Source organism: Dryobates pubescens, chromosome 18 (assembly GCF_014839835.1).
Source record: "Dryobates pubescens isolate bDryPub1 chromosome 18, bDryPub1.pri, whole genome shotgun sequence".
In the NCBI taxonomy this organism is placed as follows: domain Eukaryota; kingdom Metazoa; phylum Chordata; class Aves; order Piciformes; family Picidae; genus Dryobates; species Dryobates pubescens.
The window spans coordinates 13,135,443-13,160,128 of record NC_071629.1 but is presented as its reverse complement, the minus strand read 5'-3'; the positions used below and the strand labels follow the sequence as shown (position 1 = coordinate 13,160,128).

At 40.2% G+C, this 24,686-nt stretch overlaps 1 protein-coding gene and 1 non-coding gene across 2 annotated transcripts in view; both read right to left on the bottom strand.

Annotated features, from left to right (window-relative positions):
- TMEM164 (transmembrane protein 164) overlaps positions 1-18,914 on the bottom strand; it is a 30,782-nt gene extending 11,868 nt beyond the window's left edge. Inside the window, exons 1-4 of the mRNA XM_054169700.1 lie at positions 18,397-18,914; positions 17,473-18,054; positions 6,345-6,394; positions 5,043-5,109 (exon numbers count right to left, since the gene is read on the bottom strand). Of these exons, the coding sequence (XP_054025675.1) occupies positions 5,043-5,109; positions 6,345-6,394; positions 17,473-17,937 (582 nt within the window). The 5' untranslated portion in view covers positions 17,938-18,054; positions 18,397-18,914. The remainder of the gene's footprint in view (positions 1-5,042; positions 5,110-6,344; positions 6,395-17,472; positions 18,055-18,396) is intronic.
- Positions 2,507-2,579, bottom strand: TRNAF-GAA (transfer RNA phenylalanine (anticodon GAA)). Its single transcript has one exon. It is a non-coding gene; the product is annotated as a tRNA-Phe (tRNA).
- Positions 18,915-24,686: the final 5,772 nt, after the last annotated feature.

The following is a 24,686-nucleotide window of genomic DNA, read 5'->3' as shown; positions in this document are numbered from 1 at the left end:
ATTTCGAAAGAGGCTAAAGAGCTTTTCCTAACTGGAGAAAATCTGTACCTCTCCCAGCTGGAACAGGCATACTTCAGAAATAATAGCTCCTGATATAAACAACACAACATGAGGACTCACTCCTGCCAAGGAGCATTCTCTGTTTAGTATCTGGTTTCATAAGGGCTTCTACACTTGCAGAGTTGTGAGGGTCAGCTACACAAACACCACGCTCAGGACACTTCTGAGAACAGAGTAACACTTGTTTTGCTGCAGTTGTCTTGACAATATTTTTTGTGTCTAAAACAAAACAGCCTTTTTTCACTAGAAAAGCTTGCTTGTTCTGAAGCCCAGCTAATTATGCAAGTGCATTTCCTAGTATAGAGCAGCAAAAGCAGAAATTCTGTACAACCAAATACCCAAGTTGTACAGCCAGGCTACAGAAAACAAGAACAAAAACAAAAGAGGAACTACGAAGTTGTACAGAGCAACTGATTCACCTAGCTCTAAAGGTCTTGTCTAGAAATGGTGTATCAGCAACAGTCACAAATGGCAGATATGTAGGTACCCTTTATATGAAAGGGTCACCCATCAGTCTAGAATTTAAAGAACTTCTCTGTGCAAAGAGTAAGCACTTCATCAAGAGACTGGTTTATAGCACCCGACTTGGTAGAGTTAGATAATGGCTGGACTCAACGACCTTAGAGGTCTTTTCCAACCAAAATGATTCTGTGATTCTTAGACTTGTCCTTTCCCATCACATGCCACTGTGGAAACCAAGCAGCCACCCTCAACAGCAGCATTCAGTATTTCCCCAGTAACAAACTGCTCACGGTACATTTCTTCAACCACACTCATTGCAAGTGATTCAGTCACTGGATATTGATAACCAACCATCTGAATTCTGGATATTCATAGTTAATTCACCTGCTGGGTTTTGTTGTTTTTTTTTGTTTGTTTGGTTGGTTGGTTGTTGGTTTTTTTAACTAGTCTCTTTCATCCCTTACCAACTGCCAGCAGCATTTTTCCTGCATTTCACCTTGTTTCCCTTACCTGGAAACAAATGCTTAAATGACACTGTCTCAGCTGTGTGAGAAGAGACAGCAAGTCCAACACCTCTGGGACATGTCCTGTATTTTACTTTATATATATCAACATTTTCAGGACATCAGCTTGCATAAAAGCACCACTTCTAAACCAGTGGAAAGTGTTGCCTTTAAAATTTGATTAATGCAATATGAAAGTTCAAACAAAACCAGTTAGTCTTCAAGCACTTGGGAGTCTTTTTGGCAGCTAAATGAATTTACTTGCACAGCCAGGTTATCAGGATCCAGACTGCACTCCATGTAGCATAAACAGAATTAAAAGAAATCTGTACATCCTCTTACACCTTTCTAGGCTCCTGCTTGGGAATCTCACAACCAGATTCCCTTAGCATCTTCTTCTCTGTTTACTTAAGGGGCATAAAAGTTTATCTTGTTTTCAATATGAATTGTTAATGCTGACCAGGAATGATTTGCATCGTAAGAAAGAAAATAAATAAGAGAAAATGAGAAACAGCCTTTATTTCAGAAAGGTTAGTAAGAAATCACAAAAACACTAACTGAGTAAGCAGCAAAATGTTTTGTCTTTATCCAATGACCATTCCAACGCACAAAATTTAATTCCATCAGCACATCGTAAATAATGTAGCAAGAATCTTTAGTTGCCAAATAAATACAAGTGGGTGCATCTGTTGCTCAAGACTTAATTGCTGGCACCTCCACATCATGCCAAGGCAGGAAAATATTTTCTTGGAAAGAACAAGATAGACTGACCTCATCTTTCAGGCTACGCTTTTGTGAACAGTATCCCAGGTGCCCACAAGAGTCCAACAAGGTTTTTAATGAGTAGTGTCACCAAAAGGTTAAAACAACAGATGGTAGAAACTGCCTGCTTGTAGTTTCAATTAATATCTCAACTCTCCATTTCTACTGGCAACAGACCAATATTTAGGAATGTTTTTTAAATTATTTAGGCTCTAAAAAAAATAAAAAAATCTAGCAGGTACATCAGAGAAAATGGAAAATGTCAAGTTACACTAGAAGCTTCCAAAAATTTATTTTACACGATAATTTAGCTTTATATCTTATATACAAAAAAGAATACTTACAAAGCATTAAGTAACATAATGGGTAGCAAAAGTATGTGAACCTAACAGACTGGGCCACAAAGCATTCTAAGAGATGCTCTAGACATTACTTTGAACAGGTTAAGACTTAGAACCAAAATCTTGACACTCAGTAATCAAACACCCCTCAGCTGGCAAATTAGTCATTATCTTTCAGTCTACATTTTCTGCCTCTTAGAGCAGAATAGACCAGGTTGGAAGAGACCTTCAAGATCATTGGCATCCAACACCATCTAATCAACTAAACCATACAACCAAACACCCTATCACATCTCCTCCTAAACACCTCCAATGATGGTGACTCCACCACCTCCCTGGGACGCCCATTCCAATGGGCAAAGCCATTCACAACAACACTGCTGAAGCCCGGGATTGAACCAGGGACCTTTAGATCTTCAGTCTAACACTCTCCCATCTGAGCTACTTCAGCCCTGCCCTTTCCAATTATTGTTACATACAAATAAAACTGTACATCTACATCTTCTCCTGCATTTCACCTCTGTAACGAATTACTAGTTGGCTATGTATTCACTAGTTGGATTCTCCAGAGCCTCAACAGCAATCACCTGCTGCCTGTAGGATAACTAACAGACACTTCACCAGGAAGAGGGATTTAGGAGAAAACTACCGACAAGACAACAACATCCAGCTGTATATCAAGTAACCATTAAAGAGGAAGTACATTTGGCACTGTGAAGGTGACCACAAATCCTTTCAGTGCTTACAGCAATATGTCCATTTGATACAATCTCTTGCAGTGATGAGACAATAGTCACCTGCTGCCTCATTCCCATTGACCTCAGAACTCTCTCTGCCTGAGACATCATCTCCCTCCTCACTTCTAAATTAATGTTGGGTTAGATACTAAATTTTGCATGCTCTTTGACACACTATAGTTACATCTGTAAACAGCTGTAATATAACTAGACAACATTTGTGTATGAAATGTACATATTAAAATACATGGCTTAAAATATAAATTAGAAATAAAACACTTGAGGCACAGAGACACAACAATTCCTGACTCAATCAGAAGTTTTTCACTTAGATATTACAAAGCACAGCAGTGTTTTACAGAAACTACAAGCACAGTGCCAAAAGAGATACCAAGGCATACCCAGAAGCCTCCCAACACTCCCCTCTCCCCACCTGAGGGTGCACCCAAACCCCCCAGGGCTCTTTCTTCCCCCCCTTTCCACCATTAGGATAATCTCAGCTGGCCAGATCTGAGATCACCCTTCCCCCTTCTCCTCTTGGCATTATCCAGGCCTAAGAGGCCTTGAGACAACTCCCCTTCCATTACTACATAGGGAGCATCTCCCACAGTAGCAGCGAGGGAAGAAAGAGGAAGTGTGAGACTTTGCAGCTGGATTTATAGGGAGCAGGACATTATGGGAATGAAATACACTATTTCCTGTGTCCACCCACTGGGCTGGACGCCCGGGGCACCAGAGGTGCATCTTGTGTGGTAGCAGCAGAAAGCACCCAGCCTAAACTGCCACACATGGACAAAATTAGTACAACTTTTTAAAGTTCCTAGTAAGTTTTAAGAGACACTTCATGCTTTTGGGCCAATGTCAGTGAAAAGCACTACGATGGCAGTTGCAGAGCAGAACGTGTCTACCACAAGAGAATCTGGGTCAAAGCAGTAGTGCTATAAAACATTACCCACATTATGACATGCCAGAAGAAACACTGGGGAAAGAAAAAAAAAAAAAAAAAGAGTATAGCAAGCAGCTATTAGGCCAAAACTATCCTAAATGGTATTTATTCCAAAATATTTGCTCTTAGACATTATCTTCTATCTCTAATTAAGGAGAAAATTTTCTAAGTAGCCGGTATTTTTCCTGTTAACCACCACGCCCCTAATACGAATGAGAGCTATAATAATGGCAGACAAAATACAAGCTGATGATTTATTAAATCTTTCTACATTTTTAAATGGTCACCCAGAAAATTAATTTTGTTACAGTGAATTTTACATTTCTTAAAAACTGAATAGTCTGAAATATAAAAATAATTTAAAAAATATCTCCTTATTTGTAAAAAAAAAAGAAGTTTTATTCATTTGATGCCATTTCAAGCAATATCAAGTTCTATTAAAACTTAATTGCAAACTGTACATAAAACTGCTATGGTATAGGAAAGAACACAGGTAGTTATCAGATTGGGAAAGGCAACATAAATCTTACACTAAATTATTACACTAAACCCACTGAAATCTGAAAAATATGATCCAACTGCCTGTGTATGTGGGTGTCACTCTTTATGGAAGATCATTCTCACCATGTGAAAGCCTACAAGTGTATCATCCTTCCTCCAGCAACTAAACTGTGTCTTGCTGCAAAATTTTATAGCTTAAGGAGGGAAAAAAAAGAAACTATTTACAAACTGACAATAAAACTGGCAGTTTTCAGATGTCCTAGCTACCAGTGTAGCAAATCAACATAGCACATCGTCCAGAAAGTTCAGCACAGGAGCAGATTTTTATATTTCTTCTTAAAACAGTCAACCTTTGCAAAGAGAGATCATTTAGCATCTTCCATGCCTACATATAATCTGAAAATCCTGAAACTGAATTTTGACTACAGTCCACAATACTAACCTATGAAAGCCTTTTTCAAAGCCATTACGTTTCCCCACAGTTTGAGGGCTAGTTTGTAGCTAATGCTTAGAACACAGCAGTGTTAGCTTGTTATACCGACTGATAAGCAAGACAAAAAAAGCCAAGATTGGTATTTTGGTTCTACTGAAGTGACCTGTACCAGGAATCTACAGCCTGGCAAAATGAACTGTAAAAAGGCCAAGCAAAGCAAAGGTCTAACATCTTTTCATAGAAAGTCTTTGAGAAATGGCTAAAAAAAGAGGAGGAAGCAAAGTGCAGTACACTCACCAGGCGTGTATTAACTACAGGAAACAGCAATGCCAAGAGGGCCCCATTCAGCATATGCATCTGCAACCTTGGAAAAAGAGATGTGATATTATTTTCACATGCTGACATGAAATGTGATATTTTCACATATTTTATGCAGTATCTCTACAATAAAAGGTAGCTAGAGGTTTAAGAAAATTATTTTGGCTTGAATCTGAATAAAAGCCCTGTTAAATGCATTAACCAGGACAAAAACTTCTCTTTAAATACACACTTAAATAATTTACTAAAGTAAGACTGTTTGCTGTATGAGCTTTGGATTCCTAGAAAGCCTGGACTGCCCGTTTGTGTTAATCATGTTTATGATGCAAGCTACTAAATAGTTGAAATTTTGCTGTTTGAGTGTCTTTCAGAGATTGAAATAGCATGTTTGATAAAGGTTCTCCCTCCTGTCTATAGACGCAGAGCTTCAGAAATCTGAGAGGTCTTTTAAATAAGTGGTATTATAATACTGCATTTTGTACACCTTGCATTAAAAGAACACAAAAAAAGTATCTGTCATGTTTCAGTTTACACAAGACACCAAGTAAAGAACAAACCATCTACAACCAATACCTGTCTTAAATTCTTAGGAATAAGAAGTAACTTGAGTGGGACAAAGATATTACAATTTTGAAACAGTTTTTCAGACACAATTTATATGCTGTCAGGGTGTTAGAAAACCAGCTAATTTTGAAAAACAGCAAATACTGTAGGCTACACTATTCAGAATAAGGCAAAAAAAATTATCAGACGGATGGAACATCTCTCCTACAAAGAAAAGATGAGAGAGTTGGAGTTTTTCAACTGGTGAAGGGAAGGCTCTGAGGAGACCTTTTTGTGGTCTTTCAGTACTAAAAGAGGCTGATCAGAAAGAAGGGGACAACCTTTTCAGCAGGGCCTGTTGTGACAGGACAAAGGGGTGATGGCCTTAAACTAAAAAAAGGGAGATTTACATTAGATACAAGGAGGACATTTTTCACACCACAGGTTGCCCTGGAGAGGTGGTAGATGCCCCATCCCTGGAAACATTCCAGGTCATGTAGGACAGAACTAACTTGATCCAGTTGAAGATATCCCTGCTCCCTGCAGGAAGAAGTTAGACTCAATGGCCTTTAAAGGTCCTTTCCAACCCAAACTATTCCATGGTTCTATGATTTTTCAATCCAACCAATGTGCCTTTCTAATTAGGTATGTATTATAATATTTTATTACTTAGCCTGTGATTAACATCTAAAATACATTAGGCAAGTAGGCAGAAACATAGTAGGGAAGAGGCATTACCTGAAGAGAATCATTGCAGTCCGACAGGGAGGACAGGCAAGAAGAAAAATCTGAAATGTTAGAAACATTTACATTAATGATACCATCTCTTTTAGACTCCACCTTCTGTATCATTCTTTTCCAATTCTGTATGTCACAAATCATTTCTAACCAGAAGAACTTACTTTTCAGCAGAGCTAGGAAGGATGGAAAATCTTGAACAAATTAAAAGGTTTCACATTACCCACATACAAAAGGATTCAAGCAGCATGAGTAGCATTTTGGTTTCAGCTTCTGCCAGTGCCTAGGAAACAAGTAAAATTCTACCCTGTGTGATATTCTTATTATAAAAGGTCCATTATAAAACAGATTATTATTATGATTACCTAACATTTTACTACAGCAGCTCCCTTCACCATCATTCGTGGCAAGGTCCTTGCTGTTATAAAGGCCAAGTAGTCACAATGACAATACAAGAATCAGCTCTTGAAGATCTCATGCAAGACAGCTGCCTATAAAAGCCTATTAATATTTCCCAAAGTAATGCTACCCCAGTATCTCCTGCTACCCCAGTATCTCCTCTATGCATAAGCTCAATAGTCATCTCTAACTACACCTTGTACCACACTCAATAAAGTATTTTTAAAGTACTGTGAAAATTTCACCAGTTATTAGGGAGCTGTTTCACAAGACTGAAAGCAACTGAGTACCATTGAAGCAGCATGTTTGGTTTTCTTTACAGGCCATAAACAGGATTTGATTTATATTTTTGCAATACAGTATTGGTGATTTGCAACACTGTCCCATCTAAATTTCAAGGATAGCCATAATCTTTTGATATGACTGTCCAAAACCTCTCACAGCAACTTAAATTTCCTATTAGCAAGCACTGCTGTAGATATGAAGAGATTATTACACAAGTGTTCAGTGATAAAAACCCTGGGGTTTATATTGCCCAGTACTACAAAGGAGAGACTTTGGCCTACTGTCCAGTAAGGATTATGGGGGGGGAAAAATGGATCATGTTTTTTACTGCTGTTGCTAAAACAAATTCACAATAGATTATTTCACTGCCAACCTCGAAAACAAACTGCCATTAAATCACTCTGAATGAGAACATTTGAAAAATATGTCTGCTTTGTGGACAAGTCAGATTAGACAATTCACCATACATGTTCCTTTGAGGTCTTGCATGGCTGGAAAAAAGCCTCTGATGTGTATTTCGATTAATTCCTCATACTTGCTGCAGCAGCAGCATGAATATTGAAGCCTGGATCATACTGCTGAGCCCTTGTGTAAGAGTGGTTTGTTGTCAGTCCACACAAATAAATGCACAAATTCCAAATATTTTAGTTCAAGTGTAAGTTCTTATTATACGTCCATTTATACCTCTGATCCACACTCTTGTATGTTTAATTTCAGTCAGTCTAAACAACAGTTTATCATGTGTACAGACACCCACAAACTGTTTGTCCTAAGTGATACAGAACTCAAATAAAAGCACAGTGAGGAAGAGACAGCAATTAAATTTAACTGAATGTACCTCAAGACATTTTCTTAGTGGATACTCTTTAAATCAAATCAAATATGCTCTGAAGTATTGCATTTAAAAAGCAAGTAATTTCAGCTCACCAGAGTAAGTTAAAGAGGAAAAGAACATAGTGGATTGTCATCATGTATCTGCTAATAGATACTTTTTTTTTTTTTTTAATGTGCTAAGAAAACAAAACAAAACAAACAAACAAACAAGTATATGCCAAAAAATTCTTATGAAAGATCGATGCATCACCCTGCATCTCAGACCTGCATGTCTTCTGGGAAGTTTCTAGTCCTTTCTGTGCTTTATTCCCTCGTTGCATACTTTTGCAATAAACTTTATTTACTAACTATAGTTCTTTAAATTGTGCACTATATTTTCCCTTCTTTAGAGGTGATCAATATACCCTATGTTATTATATATATAAAATACATATACATACAACAACTACTACAATACAATATACTACAATAACTACTTTTTCCCATGTTACTTGCATGCATTTAGCAAAGGTTTTAAATATTCCATGCACTATGTTTGCAAAAGGAGGTATGTATTTAGAGTCTCATTAGTTCAGCCTGAGTTTTACATTCAGATTATTTAATTATTTCCTTAAACTCAGAAATCTGACAGATTAGAGCTTTAAACAGTATCTACAAGTGTGGGACATACTGGAAGGCAGAAGGAAAAGGATGGTATTTTTCTCCCTATAGTAATATGCTTTTAAAAATTCCCTGAAAGCAGTATGTGTGACCCTGTCATGCAATATTTGATGGATGCCCTTAAATCTGACTGTATTACTCATTTGTGTCAGTATCACAGGTACAAGAGCGAGCCTGTTTGCAAAGGACTGTTCTGATGACAATTAGAAAGTAACGCTGCATTAGTTTAAGTATTGAGGGTGATGAGGCATTGGAACAGGTTACCCAGAGAGGCTGTGGATGCCCCATCCCTGAAATTGTTGAAGGCCAGGCTGGATGCAGCTTTTTATTCCAAAACTTTCCAAACCTCTACAAAGTACTACACCTAAGAACTCCCTTCAGTGATATTTTAATGATACAATTTTTCAGTTAGTACACCGAGCACAATCGAAACTTGTCATGAAAGGCTTTTCTTCTACCAGCCTTAGTCTTTCTGAGAGAGAATCTTGCATAACAAAGATCACGTTTGATCAGAAACAAACTGAAGACAAAAGAAGACAACTCCAAAGGCAGAGTGGGAAAGAACAAGTCACACAACTCTAACCTTTCCTTCACACGAAGTGGCACTTAAAATGTCAATGGGAACACTTAGGCATGTGGAGTGGAGTTGTTTGTAGCAGGAGACAGCTAAGCACACTACAAGTAACACCACCTCATATCACATATGCTGCACAGATTTCATTTACCTTGCAAAACAGCAGCTTGTCTGCCCCTGAGCTGCCTGTTTGACTTAGCATCTCATCGCCACAGACTTGGAACATCTTTGTTTTCAAACATTCCAGTCATGATCACTTAACTGGATCATAGATCAATTATTTTTGCACAGAATTTCCAAATGAAAACTTCAGGAGGTTACACTTTAATTTCTACTTGCAACATTCAGAGCAATCCTAAAAACTGGGAAGAAAGCAGGCAGGCAATTTAAAAGATGTACAAGATTGACAATTAACTCTGAAATAGTTTTTTGAAGTAAATTCAAACCAATCAACCTATCATTTATTAGAAAACTTATCAGCTCCACCATACACCTTTGATCCAGCATCTAGGAATGTTAAATGCCACCTGTCTTTCTATAAACTACAAATTCAGCACAGAACAGCCATACCACTTAAATGCCATCTGTTTGCCTTATAAAAGGTAACTCTTTTAAAAAACAATAAAAATATCCTAACTGTGGTTTGGTAAGTTCAGACTGCCAAATCTGAAAAGAGAATAGAGCTCAAGAGGTGTTGCATTCCCATTGCTAAACAGCAGCAAGCTGAATGTATTTAATATTTTAGCATAAAAATCACAGTTGCCTTATTGCAGCTGTCAGGTTCAGAGATTAACTTTTATGACCTGTGCAACTGCTAATCTACTGTTAAGAATACTCAGGATTCAAAGGCCCATTGCTGGCAGAGCATTAAGTAATACTACAATAAAAGTAGTTTCTATGTTATATAAACCAGACTCTGGGAAAATAAGAAGCTGCCTGTTGCCTCCTTCCAACCTCCCAGGGAACCTCTGCCTAGAGAAGAAAGTGTAACAAGTTGAACAATTTCCATCCTCTACAGTCTAATGTCTTATAAATTATATATATGTTCATTGGAACATTCTAGATTAGTCTCCTCTTCCATAGGCTGTTTGCTTGACTAACCTGTACTCACCTTCTTCCCATTTCTGGTCTTAGGTGAAAGATTTCTAGACTTCTCATATATTAGGATTAATTATTAACATAAGACTCAGGTTTTTCTATGTGTGCAGTAGCATTACTTATCATATCTTAGGAATTGCTATTTCAGAGAGAAAGCGCCACTGAGGTTATTTTTCTTCCTTTTTCTCTAATCACTATCTGCACCAGCCCTTCACTAGTGGTGGGTCACTTCATTCCCCATGCCTAGCTTAATGTTTAAGAAAAACATACCCTAGGGTTAAAGGAACAATAAAGGCTGCATTTAAGAATAAATCAATCAATTTAAAAGTCCAATTTCTTATGAAAAGTCAGTTTGCACTGAATTTGGGTTGACTTGCATTTACATCTATCAGTGACACTGGAAGCTTGCCTGAGTTCACAGTACAATCCTCAGGGGCATATTCATATACATTCACTTGTGTTACGAAAAATCACGCTTGGGGGAAAAAGTATCAGTTTCCTACAGAAGTAACAAAATTCTAGAAAAGTCCCACTCTGCCTCAAGCCACCAACACCTTTTTCCTATCACACCTCACAATTCCTCAGTTTGTTATCATTAAAAACACAATAATAAATATCTAAGAGCTTTGTTATTACTGATCATTTTTGCCAAAGAAACAGGAACACAATCCATAAAAAGTGACCACATATAACAACATCACATTCCTGCTAATTTAAGTTGGCATTTCAGTAATTATCAAAGTATTAAAATATAAACAATTAAATTCACTTGACACTATTTACTTGGCAATCTGAATAAATGTAAACTCTTTCCACATCTATCTTAAGCCTTGAGGAAGTATCAGAAGAAACATGAGCCCCATTACACACTTGGCAGGTTTCAAATTCACAGTACAGAACTTGTTCGCAGTTAACATCAACGCAGCTCAAATTGCCACAGTTGATGTACAACCACTGCAGCAAAACTCAGCATCTGTGACCAGAGTGCAAGCAGAGCAAGGGAGAGAAAGGAGGGGGTTTAGAATGGAAATCCTCAGATGAAAGTCATCCCAGTCCCTGGAAGTTAAGGTGTCCAGCACAGTTACTGCAGCAATTTGATTTAGTCCACAACTCCACTAAAATTCCTCAGGTCTTCAAGCAGATAGTCCCAAAACATCAGTTTAAGCTACTAGTAAATAACCTTTCTGGAATGGTACATGGGACTGCCACATAGTAAAATTAATCTAATCTACCACCCAATGAAAAAAGGAAACAAACAAAACCAAACCCCAAACAAATAAACAAACAAAAAAGCGCAGAAATTATAAGAGGAAAAATGAATGGCAAAACCTGCTTGTCTCTGTCACGTATTGCTCAACTACATGTTACACTTTCATATTTGTTTTAATCTGCAATGATCTCATCAAAACAAATCAATATCTGATTACTGAATTATTCAGTCGCGGTTTTTCATCTACAATTTCCAGTTATGCACTTCCTACTCCCTTTTAGAAAGATTACTTGTCAGTTCCCCATTTTTTGTACTTTTTATTCCAAACAAAACACAGAACAAAAAGAGATTGACCTTGGCATGCATTCCGTCTTCAAGCACTGCAGGCAGATCTTAGCATCTTCAAGACAAAGGCTTAACCTACAGCTTTAACCTCCAGTTCCTCAATTAAAGCGTTTCTTGGTAACATGGCATATTACAGTGCTTCCCACCACCTTGAGTAAAGCACGCACACTTTCAGCTCAAGATAAAGACAAATCTTGTCTAAACTAAAGTGGCTGAACTGTAATCTCTTCACACAAAGCAAGCTGTGCTTCACAGCGTTAAGACACATTCATTATTCTTTGTATACGAAATTAAAAATTACTCTTATTTCTGAGTAAAAGCTCTTGCCTTGCTTCATCCTAGTATTTCTCAGTTTCCCTGCTACATGCTGGGATTTACTAAAAATCAGCACAACAGTGAAACAAACTATACACGTTGTTAAATTTATCACAGAAAGCTTTTCCTTAGCTCAACAAAGAATTATTACATTAATTATGGTGTCAGTTAAAACCTCTAAGTGTCAGCTGATGATGTTTTCTAAACACTGGAAGATCATTGCTTAAAAATTAACTGCAACTATTAAGAAAAAAAAAAGACACTTATTGGAGCTAAGGGCAAATTAAACTGCACAAGTGAGCAAGAGATGTTTTTGAAAGGCACAGTAATAGTTCTGGAGCATCCCAGATCCAATATAAAAGAACTGATGACGTGTCTCATGACCCATCACTTCACATCTATGCCACTTGAGCTGCTATCATTTATCAAGTAGTAAAGTGCATTCCTTGGCAAGAAATAAGGCTTGCTACCAAGAAATACTGGCACTTTCAACTTTAATTGTTCTTTGTCTGCCCTTCTTCAGCACACATTATGATGAAGCAATCAGCTTGAAGAGGAAGTATCACAAGTTAAATTTGTAGTTGTAAAGACTGGTGTATTATGCAATCTAGCAATCAAGCTTCCATATTTAATAATCCGCTATGTTTGTGAGCAGTGATCACACGCATCTTCCACTTAGGCTTAAGAGATGAATTCTCTGCCTGCCAGGCAATATTTCAGAGCACTAAAAGAACTGTTGACCTTCCTACAACAGCCTCAGGCACCTCCAAAATGTACTGATTTGGAAATAAATCATGCTATACTCCAAATACACACCTTTGCTTTTCTCACCTATTTTTTTTTTTTACAATCCTTAGCATAGCAAATTCTACTAAATCCCAGTTTTATCATATCTCCTGAAACTAAGTCTTGTCTTCTGAGGGGCTTTAAAACTAACAAGTGCTACAGGCAGCAGTACCAGGATTTGGAATGTGGGAGGTATACACAACAGTTATGTAGATAAGCAAAAAACACACACATACAAAAAGGGAGATTTAGAGGCTCACATTGAAAGACTTATATTTTGAGCTATGTATATGCAGGCCCTTGCTGCTCTGCATCTTCCCCAACAATCTTAATACATTAAGCAGTGAATGAAACTATAGATAAATATCTTCAATATAAAATACTGCTATCCCCTAAAAACTGAGTAACTCTTTAAACTTCTACTTGCAGCCCATTTCTCACACAACAATAGCATTATTCAGTGTCATTTGTATTAAAATTTACTGAATTTCTGTAGCAAGGTTCTGCATACTCACACCCAAAATAGCAGCATATGAATGCCTCTAATTTTAATTCAAGGTTCTGAAAAGACAGAATACAGAAAACTATACCTTAATTCTTCCAAATATTACAGAGCATTGAGGAGCAGTTTCTGATAAATAAATTCAGAACCAGACTTAAAGAAAATCACATCTTACCACATAATCATATTTTTTTTTCAAGATTTTGTGTTGTTGGCTGGTTGTTGAGTTTTTTGGGTTTGGGTTTTTTTGTTTGTTTTGTTTTAAGGAGGAGGGAGGAGGGAGGAGGGGAGAGAGGAGATAATTGCTTATTTGTTGGGACATATTCCCAAATGATGCAGAATTCAGTCAAGCTGTTTATTATGTAAGTTCCAAAACCAGCCCATTGTTTCCAAAAACACAGTAGCCTTTTTTGCAGAGGACAGAAATGATCCAGGTCTCCAAAGACACCAAAACTGGAAATAATGAACACAAGGTTTAGTATTTACTGAACTGCAGATAGACTTAGAATTAGTTTTTGTTATGTGTATCAAATTACAAAGAAGAGCATTGGAACAGGTTGCACATGGAGGTGGTAGAAGCCCATCCCTGGAGGTTTTTAAGGCCAGGCTGGATGTGGCTCTGAGCAACCTGGTCTAGCATCAGATGTCCCTGCCCATGGCAGGGGGGGTGGAAAGGGATGATCCTTGAGGTCCCTTCCAACCCTAACAGTTCTATGATTCTATGAAGATACAGAGTTTTTGATGGAAATTCTAACTGGTTCTCCACTGAAACTAAATGAAGAACTGCTACATGAACACAAACATGTATAAAGAATATAGAACAGATAAATAAATTGGTTTTGATATACTGGCTTTGACATTGCAAGAAATTAAACTTTTCCTTCACCTCCCTGAAGTAATGCTGTAAGTATTTGGAACCTCACACACAGGAAGACAACACACATGTAAGTACTGCTCACTGACCATGCTCTGGATGCTGCTAATAGTCTCTTTTACAAAACTTTAAGTCAATAGTTCTGTAAAGGTGAATGCTCTTTCTGATTCAGCAGTGTAAGAAGCTTAGATTTCCTTCACATATTTCATTTCAATACCATAATTAAGGCTCCTAAAATACCCACAAGGTTTAATGTCTTGAAAATGTAACACTTGGTCCCCTAAATACATGCTGATTTTTTTCTTGCAGTGCAAAGGAGAACACTCTACTGGGCTTCATGTTTCTCTGTCAGAAGAGCCCTTCATGCCACGCTTACAGCAAAATTATTGGTCCAATCATACACCCACTCCTAAAAAGAGAATTTTATTTTTTTAATATAAGTTTTCAACTAATTTTCAATAAGACCACTCTTTATGTAAAGAAAGAGTGTATGAACCCCTTCATAGACTTTCCCCCTCCACTGCACCAGACACTTATAAAATATGGTATTGCACAAACGCACCCCCAAACCCGTTGGACAGCTGTTTAGGAAACCACAGATGTTTCCACTCACCTTTGGTTTAAAAAATACATACAATTTTCAAAACTGAAGTTTTGATCCCTCAGTGGTGCTGCACTTATGTCACTGGTGAAGAAACAATACCACCCTTCTTCCTCCGAAAGCTATAATAAGCCAAACCCAAGACTAGGCTGGAAACAAGTGGCACTGTTTCCACAAAATTCAGCTAGGCCTAGGATGGCAAATAAATATCTGAATTTGATTAACCCTGAGAACTGGTTATACAGCTAAATATGTTAATTTGATTGACACATCACCCTCACAATAACACATCTAAGCCACTTCTTCCCACTTAGGAAGATTTGATTTGAACACAGGTTGGTGTGATAGGCAGAAATAAAGCACCAGATCAAGCACTCAGTATCCACTATATTAGACATTTTTGTCTGCCCAAATGCACTACAAATGTAATTCCCACTTTATTTTGTGATTTTGTTTAAGTCTTATGTCTTTTTAAAACATGATTTCTGCTCTTAGGTAGAGAAAACCTGAAGGATAATTTCCAGTTCCAAATATTTTTGGCTCAGAGCCCAGAGCCTTTGTTGCTCTGAGGTGAAACAGTCTCAGCTAAAGAAAAAGAAAACAGCAATTGAGTGAAAGAAAAGATCTCAACCAACAGCTACTGTTGGCTTCCCTTTGAAGCAATCTTGACTGCTTTAGCACATATCATCTCTTCACCTCCTACCTTCTTCATCCTACTGTTTAGGCACAGCAGCAGGACTACATACAACTACTGTAAGAGCAGAAATGAAAGATAAATTGTATTTTCATCTTGCCAACCTGCTGCCCTCTGCAAATTCAGGCCGGAAAAACAATGCTTGCAAGATTCCAACTACTATGTATCACTTCTTTGCTGACAGAGGTCACCATCTTTGTGTCTAACCTTTTTTCTCTGCTGAAAGCTGTTGGGTTTGTAGCTGTTTTAATTCTCAACGTTAGGTAACACATTTGTTTGAGGATGAAGAGTTATGGCTTCTGAATTTTGCTGGCATATCTATCTTTTCAGTTTCACAAATTCAGCAACACTATTTCTAACAAGTAATTAGTACAGAATTACTCACAACTGGTCAAAAAGAGATTAAGAACTCCCCATGCCTTACTACAGAGGTAAACATTAGCCTCCCCATTTATGTGTAAGCACTAGCTTTTGCTGAACACTTAACACCATATTATAATACCCTATCAAGACAACTAGACTTTCAAATCAATGGTAACACAGTCCCACTTTCTTCCCAGAGAACTGAAAGGAAAACTTAACAGTGAATGTTGAGTATTGCTGAGAAATAGCATGTGGCTATATTATTTTATTTTAATATTTCTACAGCTCTTGCTCTTCTCTTTCATTACCTTCTGCTTTCTTCTTCATTACCAGTGCTGACTAACTAATTGCACAGCAATTGCTATCTACTTCACAGGAAGGAAGTGTCCTACGGTGTAAAATACTAAGCTAACATTGCATCACTGCTTAGGAATTTACATAACTTGCTAATTAAGTTCTGGAACTGTAAGTTAATTGTTATAAAGGCCTTGAATATTGCTGCAAGAGCTCATCTTTCCCCCTCTTGATTTAATACCCATTGCCCTAAAACCTCTGGTACAACCAGAAGTGAGGTTTCCATTCCTGTGAGGCAATGCTCCCCACAAACAAAGCTAACAACTGGCTTGACCTGACACAGCCCAGATCACTTGGCATTCTGCAGATGGAGACCAAGAACAGCACTGGCTTGATTTTCACCCCTAACTGACCTCAGACAGATGCTGCTACCATGGCAGCCTTTCTGAAAGCCTTTCTGACAGTCTTCTATTAATTCTTGAGCTCAGATTTTTAAGTTGTCCAGTGTTGAGTGTACAGTATTATAAAAATTAAACAAAGTAACAACAATTTTGATGTATTCCTTACCAAACTTAGTGAAGCTGACAGTTAAGTAGCTGCACAGGACTAATGACAAACAGTGTTTGTAAGCTTTAGGTATCACAGCTCAGCAACTGCCTATGCATGTTTCCATTATTTTGGAAACTACACAAACTGCACATCATCATGCATCCACAATCAAGCCACAAGTCCTTAAATCACATCCTTTATCCGCAAGTATTAAGTCAGATTGGTTTGCATACCCCATGCAGATGACATGGGTAACACTTGTTACTCCTCAGCTTCTAAAATTAGAAAGGCAACCCAACATTGTCTGCATAAAATAAAGAATAACTTGTTTCTTCAACACCTTCACACAATACATTCACACCTCTAAAAGTCACTTGCAAATGCAGGCGTGCAAATTGCCAGTTCAGAAATAATCCTGTTCTTGTTAAATTTGCTGCAAATTTTGCCACTGCTGTCAGTCAAAACAGATTTTCTGCTCCTGAAACAAGGATCAGATGAAAGCAAGTAGTGACACAGTCTAGATTTTCTGCAATTTTGAACAGAGATTTGGACACTTTTACCTTTGCATTTGAATTGTCTGCTTCATATGTTTCAATTCACCTGATTAGAAACTAAGTCAGTTTCAAAACGTAGATACTGGTTATTGGCATTTGTACTTCTGCTTCACAAAACAACTATGGGTAAAATACTGCTTTGCAAGTCTAACACTAAAGCAAACTTCCTGGTGCCTGTACACAAGCCTTACCTGAATCATAGTGACCACATGACAAGGATTTAGGAGGTAAATGACAGTCCTGGTGGCAAACTTGAACCCCACTTCCAGTCCGAAGATGAGACAGACCACCACCAGCAGCACATTCTTGCCCAAGCTCTCTTGCTTAGTCTGAGGTTGCTGAAGCAGATGACCCTCCGGTTCCCTGAAATGTGGCTGCCTGAGCTTCCACAAGGACAGAAGGATCTCCACGACACCCACACTGAGGAAGACCATACTCTCCAGAAAGCGCTGCTGCCCAGAGAGAAAGGCTGCACATTCTGGTCCCCCATTGCCAGCAAAGCTAGGGTCCACACCCCCATACATCCAGTCCAGGAGATTATGGAGGCTGTAACGAGACATGGTGAAATGGTGCCTCTCCTCCACCCCGTCACTGTCCAGGAACAGGTAGGAGCAAGACGGAATCAAAGCCAAAATTCTGTCAAGCTGACGAAACATGAAATACAATGACAACCTCTTTGTAGTCGCCTCCCTTCCCACGCTTCAGGAGATGCAAACAGCTCAGTTCGGGGTAAGGGTAATTTAAAGCTTTTCCTCTGGATGCCAGGGCAAGACCTACAAGCAGGAAGGGAGGAGACACAGATGAATGGAGCCTGTGAGCAGCTGTGAAAGCCCCTCGCCTCAGGACACCTCCCCTTCCCCGCCCGCCGCTACCCGCCCACCCGTGCCAACACTCCCCGCTGTCCCCTCCCCACCCGTCCCACAGCTGCCCTTCTCCTCAGGACGGTGCTCGGACCTGAAGAGCCCTGCAGCCGCCCCTCGCCAGTTCCCGCCAGCCCCTACCCGCTCCCTCAGCGCCCCTCGGCTCGCGCCCCCGCCCCAAAGGCCGCCGACCGTGCGTCAACGGCCGCTGCCCGAGTGCCAGGCTTTCCCGCCGTGCGGCGCAGGGCCCGGTACCTCAGTGGGCGGGAGCGCGCGTGGGCTCCGTCAGCGAGCACGGCGCAGCGGACAGGAGGCAGGCCCGGCGCCCCCAGCCATGGCGCCGGCCCTGGCGAGGGAGGTGAAGGAGGAAGCGGCGTTTCCCTCAGCGTCGGCGTTGGCACGGATAAAAGTGTAAGCCCGACCAGGCGGGCGGCTCCCCGGCTCTCCCTGCCCAGTGCCGTAGCATCACCCCACCGACGTGCCTGACTCACACCGAAAAATGGACGAGCCCCCCCTGAATTGGCTGCGCCCGACCGCCCGCTCCTCCCTCCGCCCCAGCTGCTCCCGCCTCCCGCCGCTGCCTTCGCTTCCCACCGCCTCCACGACTGCTGCCTCTTCGCGGGCTGCCCTCACCTCTCCCTTACGCTCCGTGTCCTCGGCTTCCTCCTGCCTGTTGCCTCTACTCCCGCCTGGCTGCTCCCCTTCCTCCTCGCAGCTGCCCGCGGTTCACTCTGGCGTCGCCACCCACTCGGTTCCCCTCTATGCCACCGGCAGGGAGGAAGTCAAGGGCCAGCGGTAGTCTTCTCCCCATGCCGCTGGGGCTGCGGCCCTCGGGGCTGCCGGGCTCGCAGTGCACGCCCATAGTCGCGGTACTGTTTGCAGACCCGATGCAACAAGCGGCGTTAACTTGATAAACTAGTTTCTCAAGTCCTGTTGCTGCAGTGACCAAGAAATAGCAGTAGCCTGTGCCTTTACAGCGCCATGAAAGAGAGGGGCTTCAGATGAGCCCCAGGCTGAAGGCGGGTAAGTGTCAGCAGCGAGCTGTGTTTCTTTGCCGTACAGAGCACAGAGCAATTTGTGTGCCTGGGTAAGCCTTTCGCTGGCCGGTGTACAGTCTTGGGCAACGGAAGCACATTTGGTTCCTGAAGGCCGCTGGTTTGTGGCTTTGTGAAGGAGTTGTACTGTATATACAGGACAGACAGAGAGCTGGGACTGTTCAGCCTGGAGAGGAGCAGACGGAGAGGGGATCTTCTCAATGCCCAGCAAGAGCTAAAGGGTGGGGGGCAAGAGGATTGGACCAGTCTTCTTTCACAAGATCAAATCCAGCCATTTCACCGACTCCACCAAGTCTGTTGCTACAGGCTTTAGTGGTGCCCAGCGACAGGACAAGGGGCAACAGGCACAAACTAGAACACAACAAATTCTATCCGAACGGGAGGGAAAACTTAACTTTGAGGGTGCTGGAGCCTTGGACCAGGCTGCGCAGAGAGATTGTGGAGTCTCTGGGGAGGTTCCAAACCTGCTTGCTCATTGTGATCCTGGGCAAGCTGCTGTGGGTGATTCTGCTTTAGCAGGGTGGCTGGACTAGATCTACAGAGGTCTCTTCCAGTCCCCACCATTCTGTGATAGGTACCTCTGTTTCTATTTGAAATGTAAAGATAGGTAGCATTCTAGGCAGCGTAGTGGGTTATAGGAATGTTGTTAAGGTAGTTAAAACCATTAAGGAACATAACCTGAGAGCTGTGTCCTACAGATCGTACTTTGCATACTCTGCCCGTAAAACGTCATTTTCACCTTTCTGAACATTACAGGGCTGTCCTTCTCCACAAGACAGTATGATGTTTGTATCTTGGATGAAGTGATTTTGGTAGAATAGGGACTACCCCCAAGAAGATGAGGGTTTGGTTGGCTTGTTTGGTTTGGTTGGGTTTGGGGTTTGCTTTTTGTTGTTTTTTTTTAAGAGAATATCAGTGAAGACTGTTTGAGAACATGAAAGTAGGCAGTAATTTGTCCACAAAAAAGAACATTTGCAAAATGACGGTTTGTTGTCCCTAAAAGAGGAAGGAAAGACAATAGCTAAATAAAAACAGATGTCATGAAAACTTAAGCAATTAATGGTTAAGACCTCATAGGAAGGAAGTCTAAAGAAAGGCGGTAAGAAAAGGGATGATGCTTTAGAAGAACATATAAAGGGTTCATTTATCCCAGGTGTAAGTAGAATAGAAATAAATGTAAGGTTAGCTTGGCCACATCATGAGGTCCCTGTTAACCTTAAGCACATGAAGACAATGTAAATGAAAGCAGGTCAGATTACTAAGAGAAGGACTAAAGAAGGTATCCTGCAAAACAGTTAAACTGTTGAGAGCTATCAGATAAATAGTGCTCTGAAAATATATTAATATTGTAAGGAAGACAAATACTAATGCACTACTCAGAGAAGAAAATCTGTCCCCAAGTTACAAGTGGTTGGTGCCCCCATTATAACAACCTTCCAAAAAAGATGACCTGCAAGCAGCTAGTGAGACCTGGTGATGCCAAGAACAAAATTATCTCAGGACAGAGCAGGTAAAGAATAGATTAGGAGCACTCAGACTAACCAGTGTTTCCAAATTGTTTTGAATCCAGAGAACACGGTCAACAGACAGTTAAAGAACTGACCAAATTCAGGTCAATGAGATACTGGGGGGGGGGGGGGAAAAAGGCAGCTGCAGCAACTGTAAGTTTCTGTTATCAAAGGAAGGACACAACCAGAGAAATACAGCTTGATCTGCACAGTTAATTTAAATCCTCAGAAAAATCCTAGGATAAATAATTTCCAAAAATACTGTTAACACCTAGATGATAACCAGGGAATGATAGGAGTCACCATGGATCTGTCAAACATAAATCACACCAGATAACCTGCTTTCCTCCTCCAGTAAGGGACAAGCCTTGTGGACAGCATAGGGCCTGTTGTCAGTTTGATTGGGCATTTTGACACATACATGGTATATTCATTAACAAGTCTGAGAAATGTGGTCTGGATAAATGTGTTAGAAGGTCTGTGCGAAATGGATAGCAGGCAGTAGTTAAAGTTGAAAGGAAAGAATAGATTTCTGGGTTCCTCAAGCCTATCTTCAGTCTGTCTTCTGACTTTTTTGTTATTAATATCTTAAATAATAGAACAGAGAGCATACTAATTTTTCAGGCAGTGCAAAGCTGAGGAGGACAGAATTCTAGAAGAGACCATTCAGAACGTTGGATTTGGTTTTCTTAAGAATATATTCAGTAAGATCAAGTTGTATTGTAGTTCTGCACATTATACTGGTATAACCAACCTGGTATAAATCATTTGCCTTTCCTTTTCTCCTTGCCACTGATTTTGTCTCACACACTATAAGCTTTTCTGAGGTTGTGTGTTGGGCTGTATAAGGAGGCTGATTAACATCACAATTACAGTTCCAGAGGCAGCTGTAACTTCAAGCATTTTGCAGATCTGTTTGATCCTACCTTGGGTCACAATGCTGGATGAGGAGACCTGCTGATTTCTTGGGTTTGTGTGATTTTTCCACTCATGAGAAAGAATCATAGGAATCACAGAATCACCAAGGTTGGAAGAGACCCCAAGGATCGAGTCCAACCTGTTGCCACAGACCTCATGACTAGACCATGGGACCAAGTGCCACGTCCAATCCCCTCTTGAACACCTCCAGGGACAGTGACTCCACCACCTCCCTGGGCAGCACATTCCAATGGCTAACAACTCTGGGAAGAACTTTCTCCTCACCTCGAGCCTAAGTCTCCCCTGGTGCAGCTTGAGATTGTGTCCTCTTGTTCTGGTGCTGGTTGCCAGGGAGAAGAGACCAACCCCCTCCTGGCTACAACCACCCTTCAGGTAGTTGTAGAGAGCAATAAAGTCTCCCCTGAGCCTCCTTTTCTCCAGGCTAAACAATCCCAGCTCCTTCAGCCTCTCCTCATAGGGCTTATGCTCCAGGCCTCTCACCAGCCTCATTGCCCTTCTCTGGACACGTTCAAAAGTCTCACAGAGTCTCAGTAACATAACTGGTGTAAAACTGGACATCTTGGTACAATTCATATTTCTTTGCAAGAGCACAATATCATCAACCTATGTTCAGATTGTGATCCATTATAAATCCAAAAGATTTGGTTCTCTGATCTTGATCTACTGGGTGGCTTAGGCACAATTCCTTCATTCTCTGTTTCTTCAACTTCTTTGAAAATCGGTCTGAAATCTTCAGTGTTACTGACTAAGCCCTTGCTCTCTTCTGTTTGTTAACCCTTTGTACTTATCCTTTCACTAAGTAATTTAGGTTCTTACCAAGATCCATTGTAAACAAATTTATCTCCTATGTCAGTAGAAATGGCTCACCAAAAGCAATAAATTCCTGTACCTAAAATATTTGCTCAAGAGCCTAGGGCTACTTGTATCTGAGAATTATTTTTCTGTCTGTAGGTTCTTGAAATATAAAAATTCTGACATCTGATGTTAATTAGATGGTTAATTAGACTGACCTATGCAAAGACTTCCTTAAATAATTCAGCTTAATTTTGTGCACAGTATGGGTCAGATATTATGCAAGTTGCAACTATGTGGTTTGCTGGCGTGAGCACAACCCTGTAACTAATGTAGAACTCAAACTTGCCCAGCTTTAAGGTGAACCTAACCCACAGTCAACATCCCAGTACAGAGAAAATCTCAGCACTGACCTCGTGAACAAATCAGCATGTTACATGATTCAGCATCTCGGTGTAACTCCAGCTGGACCATGTACCTACAGGTTAATGATGCTGCACCACCAGTACATCTGAACAATGGTGACTTAATCTGCAACACAACAAAGGGTTTTTATTACTCTGCTTATACCTATTTTCCAAAAATGTGGGGGTTTTGATGTGAGCTCTAGGCCTGTAGTTATACACCCAAAACTGGTCTGTATACACTTGGAAGACTCGTTATGTCCCTATTAAAAAGAAATAACCAAATATAACATAAAAGGAAGCAGGAGCCTAGCTCAGGCCCTACTGTCCAACTGTGACTCAAAGACAAATCTGCTGAGCAAAGAGGAAGCAGTGCATCACTAGTGGAAGTCCCTGCACTGGCACTAGGTACCAACCTTCAACTGACAAAGGTGCCTTGTGTGTGAGGAAAAAATACAAATGCCGCTTCTGCTTTGATTATGTTGCGACAGGAGGAATGATATTTGAACAGGGAAGCAATCTTAGAAAACAGAGCAGCTATAGATTATTTGTTGCTTAAGGCCAGCCACGGGTGTGAGGATTTTGAAGGATGCTGCTGTCTCAGTCTCACAGATAACAATAAATCAATAGAAGCCCAGCTGCAAAGCTTAAAAACCTCAGTACAAAATTTAAGACAGGATCTGAAAGGTCCTGAAAAGGTCCACCAATGGAATGGTGGCACTGGTTGTCACATCTATTTCCTTCCATTACCCCCAAAACTTAAACAATTTAGAAGCTTGGTATTGGGATCCCATTCTGCTGTTTCGCTCAAGTATGCTCAACTTGTCTTGCTCAGATTTGTGGGTACAAAGACTATTCTGCTCAAATCCAAAGTGTGCAAGTGCACACAAAGCAAAAGGAAGGAATGCTTCATAAGACAAAGTGACCATATAAAGATGGTTTTGGAGACATGAGAAGAACTGAACCAGCAGTGACCTTGCTTGTACAAGGGGCTCTGCTGTTAGAAGAAACCAGGCCAGACTGAAGTGGCTGAAAGTGGTGAAGTTGCCACAAAACTATGTATGTTTAGCTAAAGCATATGTACAAAGCATGCTTGCACAGGATGTTTGTGTGAACAAATAGAAGGGAATGGTAATAAGTGATGTCATAGCCAAAGCCAATAGATTACATAAACTGTAAAAATAAGTGTGTGAATAGTCTTAAAATTATATATAAAGAATCAAACTGTGAGGTCCTTCTTGGGCACCTTATGGCTGGCAGTGAAAGGAATTTTACCTGGTGTGTACTTCTGCTGCCTTCCTTCTCTACTCCCCCACACTAGAAGAATATTCAGGCAGGTTCTTTCTGCAAATGACTAATTATGCTAAGTGCTGATTACATGTTTTGTTTTACAGTAGACTGATCAGGTTTGATTTCCATTTTTAAACAGTTTTGTTGTACTTCAGTGTCAGGGCAAGAGAATATTAACTGTAGTCTTCAAAACTGTTTGATTTAGGAAAAATACCTAACCATGAATATTTCCTTCACAGTTAGTTTTGATCATTGTATCGTGCTCAAATTGAGGAGAAATACCAGTTCAGGAATATGTTTCTTTCCTCTTCCAGTTTTTTTGTATATAACAAGCCATGTTCAGCATAACTGTTGGTGCTTCATTCTCAAGATTTGCTTTGAAAGATCAGGACTCCCTAAATGGGCACAAGCAGATGATTCCCAGCAAATCAGTAATGCTGTCTCTTTCTTCTTGTATGCCAATACCAGTGAAATAATCAAGAGCTGGTAGTTATATTATCATTAATCCCTAGAGTAAATAGCTCACTCTTATAGCTAATATAAATATTACAGATATC